At 48.8% G+C, this 16,692-nt stretch overlaps 1 protein-coding gene across 4 annotated transcripts; it reads right to left on the bottom strand.

Moving 5' to 3' along the window:
• Positions 1-416: 416 nt before the first annotated feature.
• On the bottom strand, positions 417-16,473 carry Robo4 (roundabout guidance receptor 4). 4 transcript variants are annotated; one of them, XM_045145882.1, is made up of 18 exons: positions 16,352-16,473; positions 15,694-16,017; positions 15,298-15,455; positions 14,996-15,116; positions 14,615-14,733; positions 14,307-14,535; positions 13,972-14,093; positions 13,109-13,277; positions 12,766-12,951; positions 12,604-12,646; positions 9,872-10,008; positions 9,515-9,778; positions 5,289-5,396; positions 4,945-5,083; positions 4,573-4,809; positions 4,085-4,443; positions 2,267-2,473; positions 417-2,156 (listed from the first exon to the last, which is right to left on the bottom strand). In XM_045145882.1, exons 1-18 carry the CDS (start codon positions 16,419-16,421, stop codon positions 2,146-2,148), a joined length of 3,003 nt encoding a protein of 1,000 aa, XP_045001817.1. In that variant the 5' UTR covers positions 16,422-16,473; the 3' UTR covers positions 417-2,145. The 4 variants fall into 4 exon arrangements, with proteins under 4 accessions (XP_045001817.1, XP_045001818.1, XP_004670628.2 ...); XM_045145883.1 differs by having other exon boundaries at positions 2,267-2,397; XM_004670571.3 differs by having other exon boundaries at positions 13,981-14,093.
• Between the last annotated feature and the right edge of the window lie 219 nt (positions 16,474-16,692).

Genomic DNA, 16,692 nt, shown 5'->3' with positions numbered 1-16,692 from the left:
AGGCCTTGCCTACTTATAGCCCACTTGTTGATGAAGTTAATCTCTTCATAAGCCAATCAGTCACTTCTTTATGGTGCTGTCAGCTGGGGTACAAACCTTAAACACATGGCCCTTTGGGGGGGGGCACTAAATATCCAAACCACAATACTGTTAAAACAATAGAAATTTTCCAAATAGCCAATGAGTAGACACTTTCCCCATGTTCAGAGAATCAAGCCAGGCCCTTCTTTAGTACTCTCCCCTAAGTCTATTTGCAGTTCTGCAAGGGAAATGCCCCTCCCAGTAAGTATAAAGTTAATGACCCAACAGAGCCCCGCATGGTGGCACATGCCCATAATCCCAGCACTTGGGAGGTAGAGGCAGATGACCAGGAACTTATGGCTATCCTTGATACCACAGTAAGTTAGAGGCCAGTCTGAGCTGTACAAGAGACACTTTCTTAAAAACAGCAAAACAAATAAGTAAACAAGTACCAAAAGATGGGAGGAACATACCAGCATACATCGTGTTTCTCCATGCCTCTGGGCTCCCTCAGAGGGTGTCTGCTACATTGAGTCCAGAGGTTTAGCTATCACAGAATTACACAAGCTATTTGGCTGTGAATGCCCAATGGCTGTCATGCTTACCATATAGTGAATACATATGCACTGTCTGAGGTCCTTCCTTCTTGTCCACTTGATCCCCACTTTAGTGACTAGCATACATCCTCAGGCATGGCCCCTGCCCTCCAAGGCCCAGCCCTGACCTTGTCTTCCACTTTGACCTGGCTGTATGTGTATGTGCAAATCTCCCCTTCCCCTTCAGTCTGGCAAACAAAGTTGGAGTGTTTTCAAAAGGAATTTTACCAGGAAACTAACAGAAAAACAAAGTCCAAAAAAGGAAAAACAAATAGAACGGATATGTATCCGGAGCACTCATTTCTCCCTCCAGATCATGAAAACTGGCCCACATTTGTGTGTTAAGCACAGCTCAGGAAACACCCAGTCACCCTGGTCACACCCACTTGGCCTCCTAAGCCAGAGTAGTCTCCAAATAGAGCTCTGGTGGTTTGTGGAGGACTAGCACTGTGCCATCAGGCTCAAGGCCTGCACAGGACCTTTCCTGTCATGCAGAAGATGTAGGCCTGCCTACCCTTCAGCAGCTTTCTGTGGTCAGGACCCAGAAGCCTTGTAACACACCTTCTCTGTGTTCTGTAGTTTATGTCTGAAGAGTATTCACCAGCCAAGTGTCCCAGGTGCCACTACCTGTTGTGGAATTTAGCTTCTTTGTCTATCCTGAAGAGGCCATCTGGGACTGGGGACTGGTAAAGAGGGTTGGGACTACAGGAAGCAGGAGTTGGTTCCATAAGATCTGCAGACCACACCTCCCCCAAACTCCTCCACCCCTCCCTTTCCTAAATTCTACTTCAAGTCTGACAGATGCATATTGCCTTAAATCCCTAAATCACAATGATGGATGTTTGATTCCCTTCATACCCCAGGTGACTCTCCTACCTTTCAAGGTGCTCCTCCCAAAATGGAGCCCCAGGTAATGAGCTTATAGCATTCAAGTCTTTACTGTTTTATAGTGTCAAGTTTCTTAGGCTCACAGTGAAATAGGAGGAGGATGCTGCTGTGGTTTCATGCTCTTACACCTCCCTTCCTATGGCCTCTTCCTTAGCCAAGTTTTGAACCGTTGGCCTCAGCACCAGGAAAGGGCCATTGCATCCATGGCCTTTACTTTTCTTGCATGGTGTGACTGGGGAGAGAGTTCAGCTGACTTCTAGACGACACACCTAGGGTTGAGAAGGCTTCTCTGAGAAGTGCTCTTTTCCCTGGCTCTCTCTACAAGCCATTGCTGTTCTCTAGGAAGACTGCTCTGGCTCCCATACTTCCCATGATCCATGCAGGTGGGAAGAGCAGGAGGCAGGCTTGCTTCTTAGGCTACAGGCTCTGGTGGTAGGAGTTTGGGACAAAGGAGAGAGTCTGGAGTCGGATGGAGATGCCATGTTGCTCCTGACGGAATCCAGGTCTACTTTGCTCTAAGTTTGGTCTGCTTTCTTCCAGTGGGAGAACTGTCCAAAGTCTGGGGGAAGGTGAACCCATACTTTAGCATGGATGGGCAAGAGAGTAGCCCAGATGCTCTTCTGGTCATCTCAGGGACGATTCAGGAGGAATCTGAAAGTTGAAGGAAGGAAAGTCAATTTACGTCTTGCTCCTCTCTCCTAGCAGACCCCAGGCCCCTTCAGGTTAAGACTACCATGTTAGCCAGGCAGGAAAATACTCACCGCCAGCCTTGGGCCCAGGGCCACTGAGCCAGCTTCTCTGGGATGAGGTCCCAGAGTCAGGGGGCCAGGGAGGCAGTCCTCTTCCCAGCCGCTGGGTGTGGTTAATTTCAGCATCCTCCAACCAGTCTGGCCTCCACTCCCACAGAGGCAGGGAGAGACTACGTGTCAGAAAGAGGTCATCCCGCGGGGAGGGAGGTGATGAGGCATCTGATGGGGAGGTTAGAGGGGTCAAAGGAGCCCTCTTCCTGACCTTTAACCTCTAGAGACCAATTTAAGACAGAAAGCTTAGGACTAGCTTACAGTATACATCAGCCCTAAATATAAGCTAATTCTAACAGCCCATGAGTCCCAGTGGCTATACCCCCTTAGTCCCTACATGGGGCCTGTTTTCTCCCATCCCAGCTCTGGCTTTCCAAACTCTGTCTTCACTCTCCTGCCCCTTTCTTCTCCTTCTTTCTCCCTTGTTATGGATGCTCTTTGTCCTGTCCTGAAATTTGCCACAAGTCTCAGTGTTTTTCTTGGGGGGTAAAGAATAGAGTTAGCATTAGTAAAATGGGCATGAGAGAATCTACCAGGTATATGGGGAAGTTAACTCCAAAGGAGCCAGTGAGCCCAATGCTAACTCCTGATGAGTTATGATGTGGAAGGCAAGTAGGAGGTTTGGAAGAAAGAAGGAATAAGGAGGCATATGAAGCATGTGGGGCCCATGTGTGGACAAGAAGAGAGTCCTGGAGGCAGAAAAATGAGTCACCCACTGGCTGCCCTCACATATTAGAACTAGAGAAGGTGCACTTGCTCTGGGGGAGGGGTCCTGAGCAAACAAGTCCATTTATCTGACATCCTGTCTCCTGATTTGGAAGAAAGAAAAAGGGGTTAGAGGAATGACTAAGTTGATAAAGTGCCTGTGCAAGTTTGGGAACCTGAGTTTGGGTCCCTAGCACCCATGTAAAAGCTACATATGGTTGGTGTATGCTATAATCCCAGTTCTGAGGAGGATCCCTAGGGCTTGCTAAGCAGGTTGTCTAGCCAGATTGGTGAGCTCTAGGTTCAGTGTGAGACCCTTTCAAAACATAAGGGAGAGAGTGATCTAAGAAGATGCTTTATATTGACTTCTAGATGCCATATACATGCATACACACGTGTACCTGCACATACCCACACACACATACACATGCAAATAACATTCTTCTTGGAGTTGTGAATATTAATATCTTGTAGTACTTGACATATAGTAATAATTCAATTAATACTTAGCTACTCCACTTTTCTTTTTGTGCATGTGTGCAGATTCATGTGTGTGCAAGTACATGTGTGTGTGTGTGGAAAGGGGTATGGGGGGGCAAGCCAGGGAACCTCAGGTATTATCCTTAGGAACAGCTTACACTTTTTTTTTTAATTTTGGAGACAAGCTCTTTCATTGGCCTGGAGACACCAACTAGGCTTGGATTACAGGTCCACAACCATCACACTAGGCATTTTTACATAAGTATTGGGGATTGAACTCAAATCTTATTAACTATCTCCACAGTTCCAGCTGTCTTTTTTTTTTTTGTGAGACAGGGTCTCATGTAGATCACGTTGACCTCAAACCCACTCTGTAGCCAAGGATGACCTTGAACCCAGGTTGGACTGGAACTCATGATCCTTCTGCCTCGGCTTCCCAGGGCTAGGGTTACAAGTATGTGCATCAACACTGGCTAAAACTAGCTATTTTAATGACAGTGAGGATGATTAAGAAGTGTTTTCTTTGGTTGGGAAGGGGAGCTGTGCCCACTCTAAGGGGAGGAAGGAATGGGCTTGGTGGAGTGTTCCACATACCAGTGAAGACGCAGTCAGCCTCCTTGGGCTCCAGACCAAATCCAAAGCTATCCACAGCCACTGCCAGGGCCCGGGCAAAGTGGGTATCAGCAAGAAAGGAGCCATCAGAAGAGCTGACCAGGCTGGCTCTGGCACTGGGGGCATTGTCTTCAGAGGCTGAGCCCCAACCATTGGCCAGGGAGCCTTCACTGGGTGTGGGGGTGGGGCAGGGCCGAGGTGGACTCAACAAGCCACTGACCTCAGACCCCACCCGTCCACCAGCCCTGCCCATGTCTGCTAGGCCTGAGGCTGTTGGGATACTGATGTACCCATAGGTTGTTGGTGGTGATGGAGCTCTTGGCATAGGAGAGATGCTGTTCCTAGGAAGACAAAATGGGCAACAGTACACCAGTTAGGGTGTAGTAGCAGAAACAGGATCATTGAGGAGGGTGCATGTACTCCATAGCATGCTTAGCTGGACTTCTCTAGCTCTCTCCCAGGCTACTCACCTGGGTGTCTCCTCACCCTCACTGAGTTCCAGGCACAGGGCCACCTCCTCAGGGGTTAGCACACTGTCCTGATCCTCCTCCAGTGATGACAGTGAGGAGCTGGACAGGCGACTGGAAGCTGGGCTGGGACCAGAGAGGGAAGAGGCCTGGGGGCTAGGAGGCCTGGCAGGGTTAAGGTTGTGGAGGGAGGATCCAGGCTGTGGGTCAGAGGAGGGAGCCTGGGGCTCCACCACGCACCTGATTGGGGAAAGGGAGGGATGGCAGATTGGTTAGTGTCATTCTTCAGGTCCTCTTCTATCCCTTCCTAGCCCGGGCCCATTCCAACAAACAACAGTTCCCCAGCCCTGCTTCCTGACCCTGTGCCCCTCTTACTGGGCTTGTTGACTCTGAGTGGGAGATCCACGAAGAGAGAGGGGTGTTGGAGGAAGCGGGCGAGTAGCCAGCTCACTGGAGTTGCGTTGAAGCTGTGGTCCTAGGGCCCGCCAGGCAACCAGAGCATGGGGTGCTGCTCCTGCGGAGCAAGAGTCTGAACCCGAGAACTGCAGACTCTATGCAGCACCAAACCCAGCTCACCCAGACCCCAACCTGCTGCCCAGCCCCCATAGTCCCTACCTCCAGCCTCCATAAAGCCAGGAGAAGCCACCCACTGGAGTTTGGGCTGGTAGAATTTATAGCTTACTTCACTCCTCACTTCCCCCTTAGGGATCCTTTCTCACCTGGGCTTTGAGAAATGTTCTTGGAGGCTCTATTTCCAAACTCCCAAGCCCAGAGCTCCAAGGGATGGCTGCCCCTGAGAAGCGGGGAACTGTTTGCTTGGTGTAACTCTGCAAGTAAAAAGTGGCAGTTGCAGAGACAGCCAGAATGGGACTTTTAGACCCCAAACTCTAGGCTTTATCTTTTTATTTTTTAAAAGGTTTTATGAGGTAGGGTCTCACTCTAGTCCAGGCTGACCTGGAATTTACTGTGTAGTCTCTGGCTGGCCTCAAACTCAAGTGATCTTCCTTCCTCAGCCTCCTCAATGCTGGGATTAAAGGTGTGTGCTACCACACCAGGCTAGGCTTTTGTTATTCACTCAGCCCTTGGGATACTGAACTCAAAGAAAAGAGGGAAGAACTTCGCCCTGCCTCCCTCGTCCTCTAGGCTTCCATAATAGGGTGGAAGGAGCAGTGGCCTTCGATTCAAAAGAGCTGCTTTTTATAATAGCTCATTGACCTCTCTGACTCACAGGTACATTTGTAAGCATCCATTTCAAAGGATAATTTTGAGGATTCAATCAGTACAGATTGAAGGTTTCCTTGCCTCAATGGAGACTTTAAAAGCCAACTTTCCTTTCCTTGACAGTTTCCATTCCTGTCTTCCTGATCTCTATTCCCTCTCCGACAAGGACAGTGCTGCTCTTCTCGTCAGCCTTGGCTCTGAATACAAATATCTCTTTTCTTGGACAGAATCAATTATTTTCACTTCTCATGTTGTAAGTATCTCATGTGGTTATCACCCCTCCACTACACTTGAATGACTCTTACTTGGAGAGGGAAGGTTAGGCTGTGAAGTTGAGCTGAAGAGTAAGACAAAAGCTAAGAGACTGGTCTGGAGAGCAGTTGAGGGTGCTAGCTTGCAGAGCCTGATGGCCTGGGTTCAATTCCCCAGTACCCAAGTAAGGCCAGATACTAAAGTGACACATATGTCTGAAGTTTGTTTGCAGTGGCAAGAGGCTCCTGGCACACCCATTCTCCCTTGCAAAAAGATAAAAATATAAGCTCTCCCTTGTTTAAAACACACACACACACACACACACACACACACACACACACACACACAGCCAGGCACGGTGGTGCACGCCTTTAATTCCAGCACTCAGGGGGTAGAGGTAGGAGGATTTCTGTGAGTTCGAGGCCACCCTAAGACTACATAGTGAATTCTAGGTCAGCCTGGGCTAGAGTGAGACCTTACCTCAAAAAAACAAACAGGGGCTAGAGAAAATGGCTTAGTGGTTAAGGTATTTGCCTGCAAAGCCAAAGGACCCTGGTTCAATTCCTCAGGACCCACGTAAGCCTCATGTACAAGGTGATGCATGCATCTGGAGTTCGTTTGCAATGGCTGGAGGCCCTGGCACACCCATTCTGTCTCTCACTCTATTTCTACCTCTTTCTCACTCTCAAATAAATAAAACATATTTAAAACAAATAAACAAAAAACACATATAGACTGATGACGCAAGAAGAAATCAGATGACAGCAAGAAGAATTTGAAGGCCTGGTTCCCAGCCAGTAATTTTGTTTTGAGTAAACAAGTGAATGCATGACTAAACTCAGAGATGCAGATGTAAATTCAAAGTGAGAAGAGTCACCTGCAAGATGGCAGTTCCTACTTGGCCCACATGGGCACCAAGACAGGACTTGGAATGTACTCTGGCCACAGAGAACCTAAGGAAACCGAAGGACATTACATAGCCTGTGAGCATACTTCTTGGTGAGGCCAGAACTCAAAGAAATCCAGGGCTGGGGAGATGAATCAGCAGTTAAAGGCACTCGCTTTCAAAGCCTGGTAGCCTGGGTTCCCTTACCTATCACCCACATAAAGCCAGTTGCACAAGGTGGTACATGTGTCTGGAGTTTGTCTGCAGTGGCAGAAGGCTTTGGTGCACCCATATACTCTCTCTCTTTCTCAAATAAATAAAAATATTTTTTATAAAGAACTCAAAGAAATCCAAACTTAACCAAAGAGGCAGAGAATAATAGATATTCTCAGGACTCATAGCCAGGAAACCATTAGGAAAAAAAAAAAAACAGCCTACATTATTATTGTCCCATTGTGAGAAGCCCCAGGTAGGAAAGGGTTTCCTGGTGATTTGATGCTCTAGTAAAGGTGGCCAGTTAGAGACCAGGGAGGACCTTCAGGGTGGTACCATCTGCTCAATTTGATTTAAAAGCTTTGTGTGTGTGTGTGTATATATATATACATATACATATATATAATATATGTATATGTATATATATATATATATATACACACACATTTGTGTGACATACATACATATATACATATGACAAAGTGATCAGAACAGAACATGATATAATGGATGAGAGATAGGAGAGCAGCTATAAAATCTCAATCATGGAGAAAAATCTCTAAGATCCAATACTAAGAAAAAGGAATATATAGGCCACTTAAAGTCAAAGGAGAGCTCATGTTAGCTTTAGAAAAGAAAGGGGCATCAGTGCTCTGGGCTAGATGACAGTAGTAAGTCAAGTCCCTGGCTTTGAGCAAGGTCATAGTATGACTTTGTTGCCATTACTGAGGCCCTGGGAGCCAGGGGTGTAATATCATGTGTCCACCAACCAAGAGGGTTCAGTATAATTGATGTATCTGGGGACAGTGAGGAGATGAGGTTGAGATGAGGGGAAGCAGGGCTAAGTGAAGACCAAACCACAAGCCAGGAAGCTCACTGGAAGCTTCTTTAGAAGTGTAGAGCTGAGGGTGGAGCTTAGTTATAGGACACATGCTTAGCGTGTATAAAGCTCCAGCATCAAAGAAGAAAAGAAATATTTGGCTATAGGAAATCACTCATTTTTGTCCGGTAGTAACACTATTCCAAGAAGCACCTCACATTCCATTAAGATCTGTGTAACTAGCCATACAAAAAGATTATTATTTTTGTTTGTTTTGTTTTGGTTGGAGGATTGAATCCAGAGGCTTGCACCCACTGAGTTTGTGTTCTACTGCTGAGCTTAGACCCGCAACCCCCTATGTAAGACTTATTCTGCTTCTTTTTAGCTGGCATTTCATTAATAACCTGGATTTTTAATGTAATAGCTCTGACGCAAAGCTGGTAAGAATGCCAGCTTTGTTGATATTAAAAGTTATAAAATTGCACAAGCTGTACAAGCTCTTAATTACTCTTTATCCATCTTTGTCTTCTTAATAAAAGTTGGATTCTATCAACTTAAAAACAATTGGCTGTAAAACATTTTCCAAGTCTTTCTAATCAATACAGAAGACTCAGGACACCAGCAGGGAGAGCGCAGGGCAGGGCTCTGGGGCCAGAGGAGGGAGAAGACAGTCGCACTGGGAGAGGAATCCCTAAGGGAGGTCCAGGGAGGTGCAGAGGAGCCTTGGGAAGCGGATCCTTCTGGCTTCAAACTGAGCTCTGCAGCTTATTACGGGGAGGGGAGTGTTGCACAGGTTATCTAGTCATGCTTACTCGCTTTCCCTATTGGTAATTTAGAGAAACACTATCTACACAATCCATCACAAGAATTAAACAAGATAATGAATAGATGCAGCACAGCTAGAATACAGCAGTTGCTCAAGAAATAGAGACTATAATTATTTCCCTCTGAAAATCAAAGCAGACACTTGGAAGCCAGGAGAAAAATCTGCCTTGAAAGGATACATGGTCATCTCTTGATATCAAGAACAATTTCCCTTGGGGATAGTAAAGTCTATGGATGCTCAACTTCCTTATATAAAACGATATAGTATTTGTACATAATTTCTTTCACTTTTTGGTTTATCTTAAACGGCCTTAGGTTACAATGTAAATTCTATGCAAATAGCTCTTGTAATGTATTGTTTAAGGGATACTAAGACAAAAATTAATTCAGGCTCAGTACAGACACTTCTTTTTGAGACAGGGTCTCATATGTCTCAGGCTGGCCTCAAACTGGTTTATACGATGTTGGGGATAGAACCCAGGGCTCTGTGCATGCTAGCCAAGCACTCTTGACAACTAAGCCACATCCTCAGTCCCCAGACACTTTTTTTGTTTTGTTTTGTTTTCCAGATAGGGTCTCAAGGGTCTCACTCTATCCCAGACTGACCTGGAATTCACTATGTAATCTCAGAGTGGTCTTGAACTCAAGGTGATTCTCTTATCTCTGCCTCCCACCAACTATCCCCTTCAACCTCCACCCCACAAGATGGCTCTTCTTCCGGTCCTTACCCTGTTTCTTTTTGGCCTTCCAAGCCTCTGCAGGGGCCAGAGACAAGCGTGGAGAAGACAGCCCCCTGCGGCTGCAGAGGCTGTCTGAGCTGGGCCAGAGGCTGGAAGTACTTGCCAGCTGGGGTGGGAGACGCCTGGCAGTTAGTGTCTGGGGGCTCGGCCGGGCTGGGGGAGTGGAGGGCAGCTCTGCGATGAGGGAGCCGTAAAAAGTGCTAGTGTCTGGAAGCAGGGGCACACCAGGGCTCCGGGGGTCCCAGGAGATCACTGCCATAAAAATGACAGGAGAAATTATGAGCACATCGCACCCCACCTCCCCACTCTTAATCCCTGGGGTCCCGACCCACTATGCATGCTCACAGGAGCGCCTGCAGTCTAGTGGGTCCCGGGGGTCCACTCCTAGCCGGCTGCTGAGACTGCTGCTGCTGCTCAGGTCTCGAGAGCCCGAGGTGGAGCGCCAGGTGTTAGCTAGCCAGGGCGAGTCACTGTGGTCCATCCTGGAGAAGTGGTAGGGGAGAAGTGAGAACTAAAAGGGCCAAGACCTTTCACTCAGACGTGGAGGAGATGGTGGTATTGGCTTTATCTTTGCTATTGTTTCTCCAGCCCTTCAGAGACTCCTGGGATCTCTGACCTGTACCCCAACTCAGCACCCCTTTCTATTCTGGGATCAAGGAAAGGCCAAGGTGCTCAGAGCTAGGATGGCTTAGGAGAGACTGCTGGGGATGCTGAGAGAGAAAAGATCTGGAGCCAGGCAAACCTAGATTAAAAATCACTATCTGGGGTCTGGGGAAATGGCTCAAAGGTTGTTTGTTCCACAAGCCTGCCTATTCAGTTTGATACCCTACACCCACATAAATCCAGATGCAATGAAAGGCAAAGCCCAGAGAACCCCAAAGCTCACAGGCCAGCTAGTCTGGCTTTCACAGCAGCAAAAATAACAAGAGACACACTCTCAAAAGAAAGTGGAAGGAGAAGACCAACAGACTGAAGTAGTCCTCTGATTTCACAGATGCATGCACCCTGGCACAGGTGTGCCCTACATACATGCATATATGTGTTCACATACAAATAAGTCAATCAAATAAATAAAAAATTGAAAAAGAAAATGTCTTCCTGCCTTAGTTTAGCTGTACCACCCCAGTTAAGTAAGTCAATTAGCTTCTGAGAGCCCCTATTTCCCCACCTGTTAAATGGCAACAAGACCCTCCACATAAGGCTGATGCTGTGAATTTAGCTCAGGAAATGGGAGGTCATTCAGTGGTGACCAGGAGTTTGCTCTGTGGATGTTGGCTTCCAGCTGTCCATTGGTCCTTCAAGAACAATAATCTGACCAAGGTTCTCTGCCTAGAACCTTTGATTGCTCTCCATTTATCAAGATTCAGCACAGCTTTCCTTTGCCTATGGTCATAGTGGACTATTCCTTGATCTCCCCATTCTCCTTATCATGATAAACGTGGATTCTGTGGTGTGTGTGTGTGTGTGTGTATGTGTGTTTGTGTGTATGCATGTGTGTGTGCACATGCCAGTCTCTTGCTGCTGCAAATGAATGCCTATCCAGATTTACATGGGCAGCTGTAAGATTAAACCCAGGCTGGCAGGCTTTGTAAACAAGCATCTTTAACCACTTAGCCATCTCATCAGCCCCTCTCTTGTTTCTTTATCTGCATCCCTTCCATGTATTTGGTATAACTTCTGCATCATCAATGCCAGGTTGCTCTTCTGCCTAGTCTGTAAGTTACTGGTGGATAGAGAATATTTTAAAGGAATAAATCAACCAGTCAGAATAGAATTTCTCCCAATAACAAAGAAGTTCCCAGGGGAGCAGAACAGACAAAGCCCAGAGGTAGCTGGAAAAAAGAAGTCAGCAAACACACACACACACACACACACACACACACACACACACACACAATAAAATAATGTATAAAAGAAACAATCCTCAGGAATGCAACACAGGAAGGCAGGTTGGAATCTTGCTGAGGATCCAAAAGGAACCTAGCAGCCCAAGGCTTGTGTACACATGACACACTGTAAGTGTTCAATAAAGTCTTGTTGAATAGTTGAGACCTAGAATTTGAAGACCAGTAGAGAAAAATGGTATTGTAATGTAAAATTCAGCCAGTAGGTGGCAGAAGGATATACTGTTTCTTAGAATCGTGTCTCAACCACAGATGTCTTCTGGCGCCAGAGCAGAAGTGCCTACTCTTTGGCTTTGGTTTCCTTTTTTTTTAGTTTAAGGAAGGGATTTATTTCACACGTATAGATCCAGGGGAGATTCTACAAAATGCTGGAAGAAGCTGGCTCCTATTTAAAAAAAAATCCAAAAGGAGACCTCACCAAACAGTCAACACCATAAGAAAGCCCAGGCAGAGATCAAAATCTCTCTACACACCTTTAAGCTAAAATCAGATCCACCCCCAGTGATAGTCTCCCCCCCCCCCCCCCCCCCGCATCACCTCCATAGCAGGAATGTGCCTGCTAGGGGCTGGAGCAGCAAATTTTTTTTTTTTTTTTTAGTTTGATTTATTAGTTTTCTTTTTATCAAATACAGGCAGTTTGGTACCATTGTTTAGGCTCATCTATGATCTACCCCCTTGGCTCTGGTTTTCAATCATGAGTAAGAACCTATGATGTCAAGGCAGAGCGCCCTCTGCTGGAAGCATGGTGAATCATGTGCCGGACCTGATAGCTCAATAGGCAATACACAGAATAAATACAAAGGCTCTATTAGATGCTCAGTATGCAGAGAAAAACAGGACACCAAAGTTGGTCACCTCCTGCCAGCTACAACTAACTCACTTAGCAGCAGGAGTATGTGGTGCATGCTAATGAGAGGTGGGTGACAAAAGCACTAGGTAGGGAGTTGGGAGACCAGCAACTACCTGCAAAGCCTTTGGCAAAAGAAGTTTTATGATCAGTTTGTGATCTGTTCATTGGCAACAAACATCAGTGAAAGAGAAATTCACTGTCCAAGTGCTTCAGGTCCTAGGACACCCTAGGACCCACCAATGCTGTGCTGCCCCAACTCCATGGACTCTTGATGCTTCTGACCTGCCTTCACCTCAGATCCCTCTCTTTTAAAAGCCTCTCACCTGTGTTTTAGGATGGCATCTTCACTGGTGTATCTGTACAGACCTAGGAGAAAGTGGAAGAAAGGCTAAATGCAGAACTCATCATCTGCCCAGAGATCGATGCCTCCTGTGGCATTTTGGCTGAACCCAACGAGACTTATGTACCGGGGTCCCCACTCTCACCTGGGCCCAGGTGCACCCCAGCTTGGTGCCGGCGGTAGATGCACACAGCAATGCCCATCATCATCAGCCAGAGCAGGATAGCCCCACTGGCAATAACCTCTGGCCGTCTCATGGTGGCCCTCAGCCACTCCAGTGTCCAGGAAGCATGCTCCATGGGGTCTCTTGCTGATCGCTCCATGGCCTGCTCTGTATGGGATGTGGACCTCAGGTGGAGGGCAAATGAACCAATGAGGGATGGGCAGAGGAGAGGGAGGATCTGGAAGTAGGAGGCAGGAGCAAGGAGACAGGAAGGTGGCATGGAGGCTGAAGGGTTTGGGTAGGGAATGTGTGCACTGTTCCTCACCTAAAAAGAGGCACACAGGGCTACTAGGCTCCCCAGCCCCAGCCCCAGTGACTGCAGCCACTTGCACGCAGTAGGAGCCTGGCATTCGTGTGGTGATCTCCAGCTGGGTCTGCTCCCCCACGACAGTCCAGTTGGTCAGGGGCAATGAGGTGTTGCCCAGGCTCCAGACCTGGTTCACAAGAGAAGGTAAGAAGCCGCCCCCAAAGCCATCCTGTCAGTGGAGCTCTCCATCTACAGACCAAGCCCTGCGTGGTCCTCCTGCCCGGCCATCCACCTGTAGTCCCTTCTCCCGAAGTACCACAGTCGCCATTACCCTTCCTCTGCCAAGTGAAAGAAACTTCATTCTAGGCTGACAGAAGGGAAAACATGACATGCCAAAATATGCCCATGACTAGTGGCTCTCAAACTTCAACATGCTTCTGAGTCACCTATGGGCTTATTAAAATACAGATGCCAAGTCCGCCCTTGAGTTTCTCATCCAGGAGGCCTGGGAAGGGATCTGAGAAGCTACATTCCTGATGAGTTCCCAGCTGGTGCTGACGTCACCTGCCTGTGGGGCCACATTCTGAGCACCTCTGTCCTAGAGGCTTATGCCTCTCCCAGACTAGTTTGATTTCTATTCTGTTTATTGCATCTCAGACCACAACCTTGCTTTTCTGTGCGAAGTGGGAATAATAACGCAGGGTAGACTGTGAGATCAAATGAGACAGTGGAGTTTGTAAAATGCTTGGCAGACAGCAGTCCTTCCTTACCTCCCCCCCCACCCATAGATGTCCTTTACTTTCTCAGTGTTAGACCAAGGGTGCACAGGGTTCTGGGGCTGGGGGATGCTGGTTCTCATTAGGAAAGCTGTGTTGGCTTACAGGAAGTACCTGGTAGCCACGGATGATGCCGTTATGGTTTTCAGTAGGTGGTGGTGCCCAACTCACAAGGACACTGCTGTTGCCAGGTTTTAGGGTCACTTCCTGTGGTGGAGCACTAGGGACTGAAGAAAAGAAAAGAGAATGTTCAGAGTGCTGAAGGAGAGGACTCTGCCCCAGGAAAGAGTTGGAATGGAGGACACTGGATCAGCGTTCCACCAAGAAGGGAAACTTCCCACTGCTCTGCCTGCCTTGCCAGAAATAGGAACTTCCATCACCCTCAACAGGACTTGAACAGTCAAGCAGGAGCCTAGGACCTGGGAAGAGCTGTCCCTGACCTTGTTCAGGTAGTCTCAGCAGCAACACATTGCTGTCAGGGCCTTGAGCCCGGCCGGAGGATGCTCTCACTTTGAACTCGTAGTCTTGGCCCCAGCTGAGGCCCTCGAGCTCAGCATTCTGCCAGCCAGCCAGCAGCACCTCTGACCATGGAGCTCCCTGGGTCCCGGGAACCCTCTGGGCCCTGAACAATGCTGTGTAGGACTCAGCAGGTGCAGCCGGACCACTCACCTGTGAAGGAGTCAGAGCTGAATTCATGCCAGCCCTTTCTTGAGCTCTGGTACTCTTACCCCTAGGTCCTCAGCCTCACCTTCCAGCTGAGCCATACAGCTGGCCCATGCTTGAGGCCTTTCACAGGCTCTGGGTTCAGCAAAGTCACATTTTCCAGGTGAATGTTAACAGCCAGAAGCTCCTTGTGGTCCCGGGACTCTGTGGGGAGCATAAAGCCAGGAGGGGGACAGACTGAAAGAATGAAGTGGGGTACCCCCATCCATGAAGGAACCTACTGTCCCTGAGTTCCTAGGTCTAGAGCACACTTATTTCCCTCTATCCCCACACTGGGGTCTCCACTGTTTGGGCCACAAACTTGGGGTGCACACCATATACCCGAACCCAAGCCCATTCTTGGATGTACCACCTTAACTGTAGGGCCCCCACCTTACCTTGGACTTTGGCTGACCCCTCTCCTTACCCTGGACAGACACCCTGGCTGCCCGGCTCTCCCGCTGTCCTGCATTGTTGGTAGCCACACACATATAGATCCCTGAGTCACTCTTCTCTGCTCTTGCCACCAGCAGAGAACTCCTAGACATCTGTAGGGATAGATACACTTTGAAGTTTTCAACATGAGGAGAGGCTCAGAGTTTGAGACCTCATTACTCTCCCTTCTTCAAAGATACAAGGGGACATGGGGCTGGAGAATAGGTCAATCCCTTAAATTTGCTCAGCTGCAGGCAGGATCGAATGACAAATGAAGAAAGGAACTTTACTCACTGTATGCCGCCCTGGTTGGAGGGCCAGGGGTTTCCCGTCTTTCCACCATGAGACTGAGGGCTTTGGGTAGCCCCGAGGTGGCCCACACTCAAGAATCAACTGCTCACCCACCACAGCCACTGTGTCTCGAGGCTGGACCTGGAAATCCTCCTGGAGGACTATGAGGAGGACAGTGGGTCAGCAGGGAGTGGGGCGCTGGCCTCCCCTCCCTAGCACACTCGCCCATTTCTGTGATGCCCACTTCCTGGACCTCTCATGCAGGGCTGGCCTAGTGTAGCTCTCTCTCCCACGTCTCCCAACCCAGGCCTCCCTTCATAGACACTCCTCACCCTGCCCTCCACACAGGCATCTTAGCCCATCTTTGCCACAGTGTGGCCCTTCCTTCCCAAGCCTTACCAGCCACAGACAGCCGAGCACCTCGGCTGACTGCTGTGCCCAGCTGGTTGCTGGCTTCACATGTGTAGACACCCAGTATTGCTGAAAGGGTGTCCTCGTCATTGTGGGGTTGTCCCTGGGAAGGGGGCCGCCACAGCAGGAGGGTCCCATCAGGAAGGAGATGGTGCAGATCTGGGGTCAGAGGCTGGCCATTCAGCAACCAGCGGATGGTGGGAGGAGGCTGGCCTGATGCTCTGCAGCTCATCTTGGCAGGGCCAGAGCCCTGGAGCAGCTGGTCCTGGGGGTGAACTAGGATCTGGGGTGGGGAGTCCTGAGCTTTGCCTCCTGGGAGGGAAAGAGAGGTACAACCTGGCCTGACTACCAAGGCCTCTAACTCCCTGCATTACACCCCTTCTATGTCTTGCGTAGTTTGCCTGATCGCCTCCAAGACGGAAGGTATATGCTCAAATGAGAAGCTAGCATGCTTGTCATCCAGACCAGGGCTTGAATAGCTCTTTTGGTCTCTGTCTCACCCACGCACTTCACCACTGCCATCAACTATGGCATTCCCACTGGTAATGGGAAGCAAAGGCATCAGGGAACTCCTTTTGCCCTGTTGGGTCTTGGATCCAGGCTTTGGATCCAAAAATGTGGGCTGAGGGGGCAGGGTGGCACTCACCAATGATGAGCAGGAGTAGAAGAGTCAGGGCCCACCTGGCCCCCAGGAGGCCCACTCCTCCAGAGCCCATGACTGCTCTCTGGCCTCTGTCCTTGTCCCACTTTGTCCTGCTGCTGTGAGCTCGCAGCGGTAAGGGAAGGACAGGGCGGGGTGGGGTGGTGGTAGTTGTTTGTGCCTGAGACTCTGTCCCAGTAGGGAAGCAGCTTTGAGGAAACCGATGCTTCCTGCCTGGCCCTCCAGGCCTTAGAGAACTGGGAGGAGACCAGAGGCGAGAAACTCTCTGACCTCTTCCCCTTAGTCATAACCCCTGACTTAAGCACAGCTCTAAGGTTCACCTCAGG

Source organism: Jaculus jaculus, chromosome 3 (genome assembly GCF_020740685.1).
Source record: "Jaculus jaculus isolate mJacJac1 chromosome 3, mJacJac1.mat.Y.cur, whole genome shotgun sequence".
Lineage (NCBI taxonomy): Eukaryota > Metazoa > Chordata > Mammalia > Rodentia > Dipodidae > Jaculus > Jaculus jaculus.
Note: the sequence above shows the minus strand (reverse complement) of the source record. Positions and strands in the feature narration are given on the sequence as shown.

What these genes read in the sequence shown, in the direction of transcription:
- Robo4 (XM_045145882.1), bottom strand. Translation starts at nt 16,421, where the DNA reads ATGGGCTCTGGAGGAGTGGGCCTCCTGGGGGCCAGGTGGGCCCTGACT. An exon ending in GCTGAGACTACCTGAACAAG is followed by an intron (nt 14,094 to 14,306) that starts GTCAGGGACAGC and finishes TCTTTTCTTCAG; the next exon opens with TCCCTAGTGCTCCACCACAG. An exon ending in GGCTGACTGCGTCTTCACTG is followed by an intron (nt 2,474 to 4,084) that starts GTATGTGGAACA and finishes CCTCCCCATCAG; the next exon opens with ATGCCTCATCACCTCCCTCC.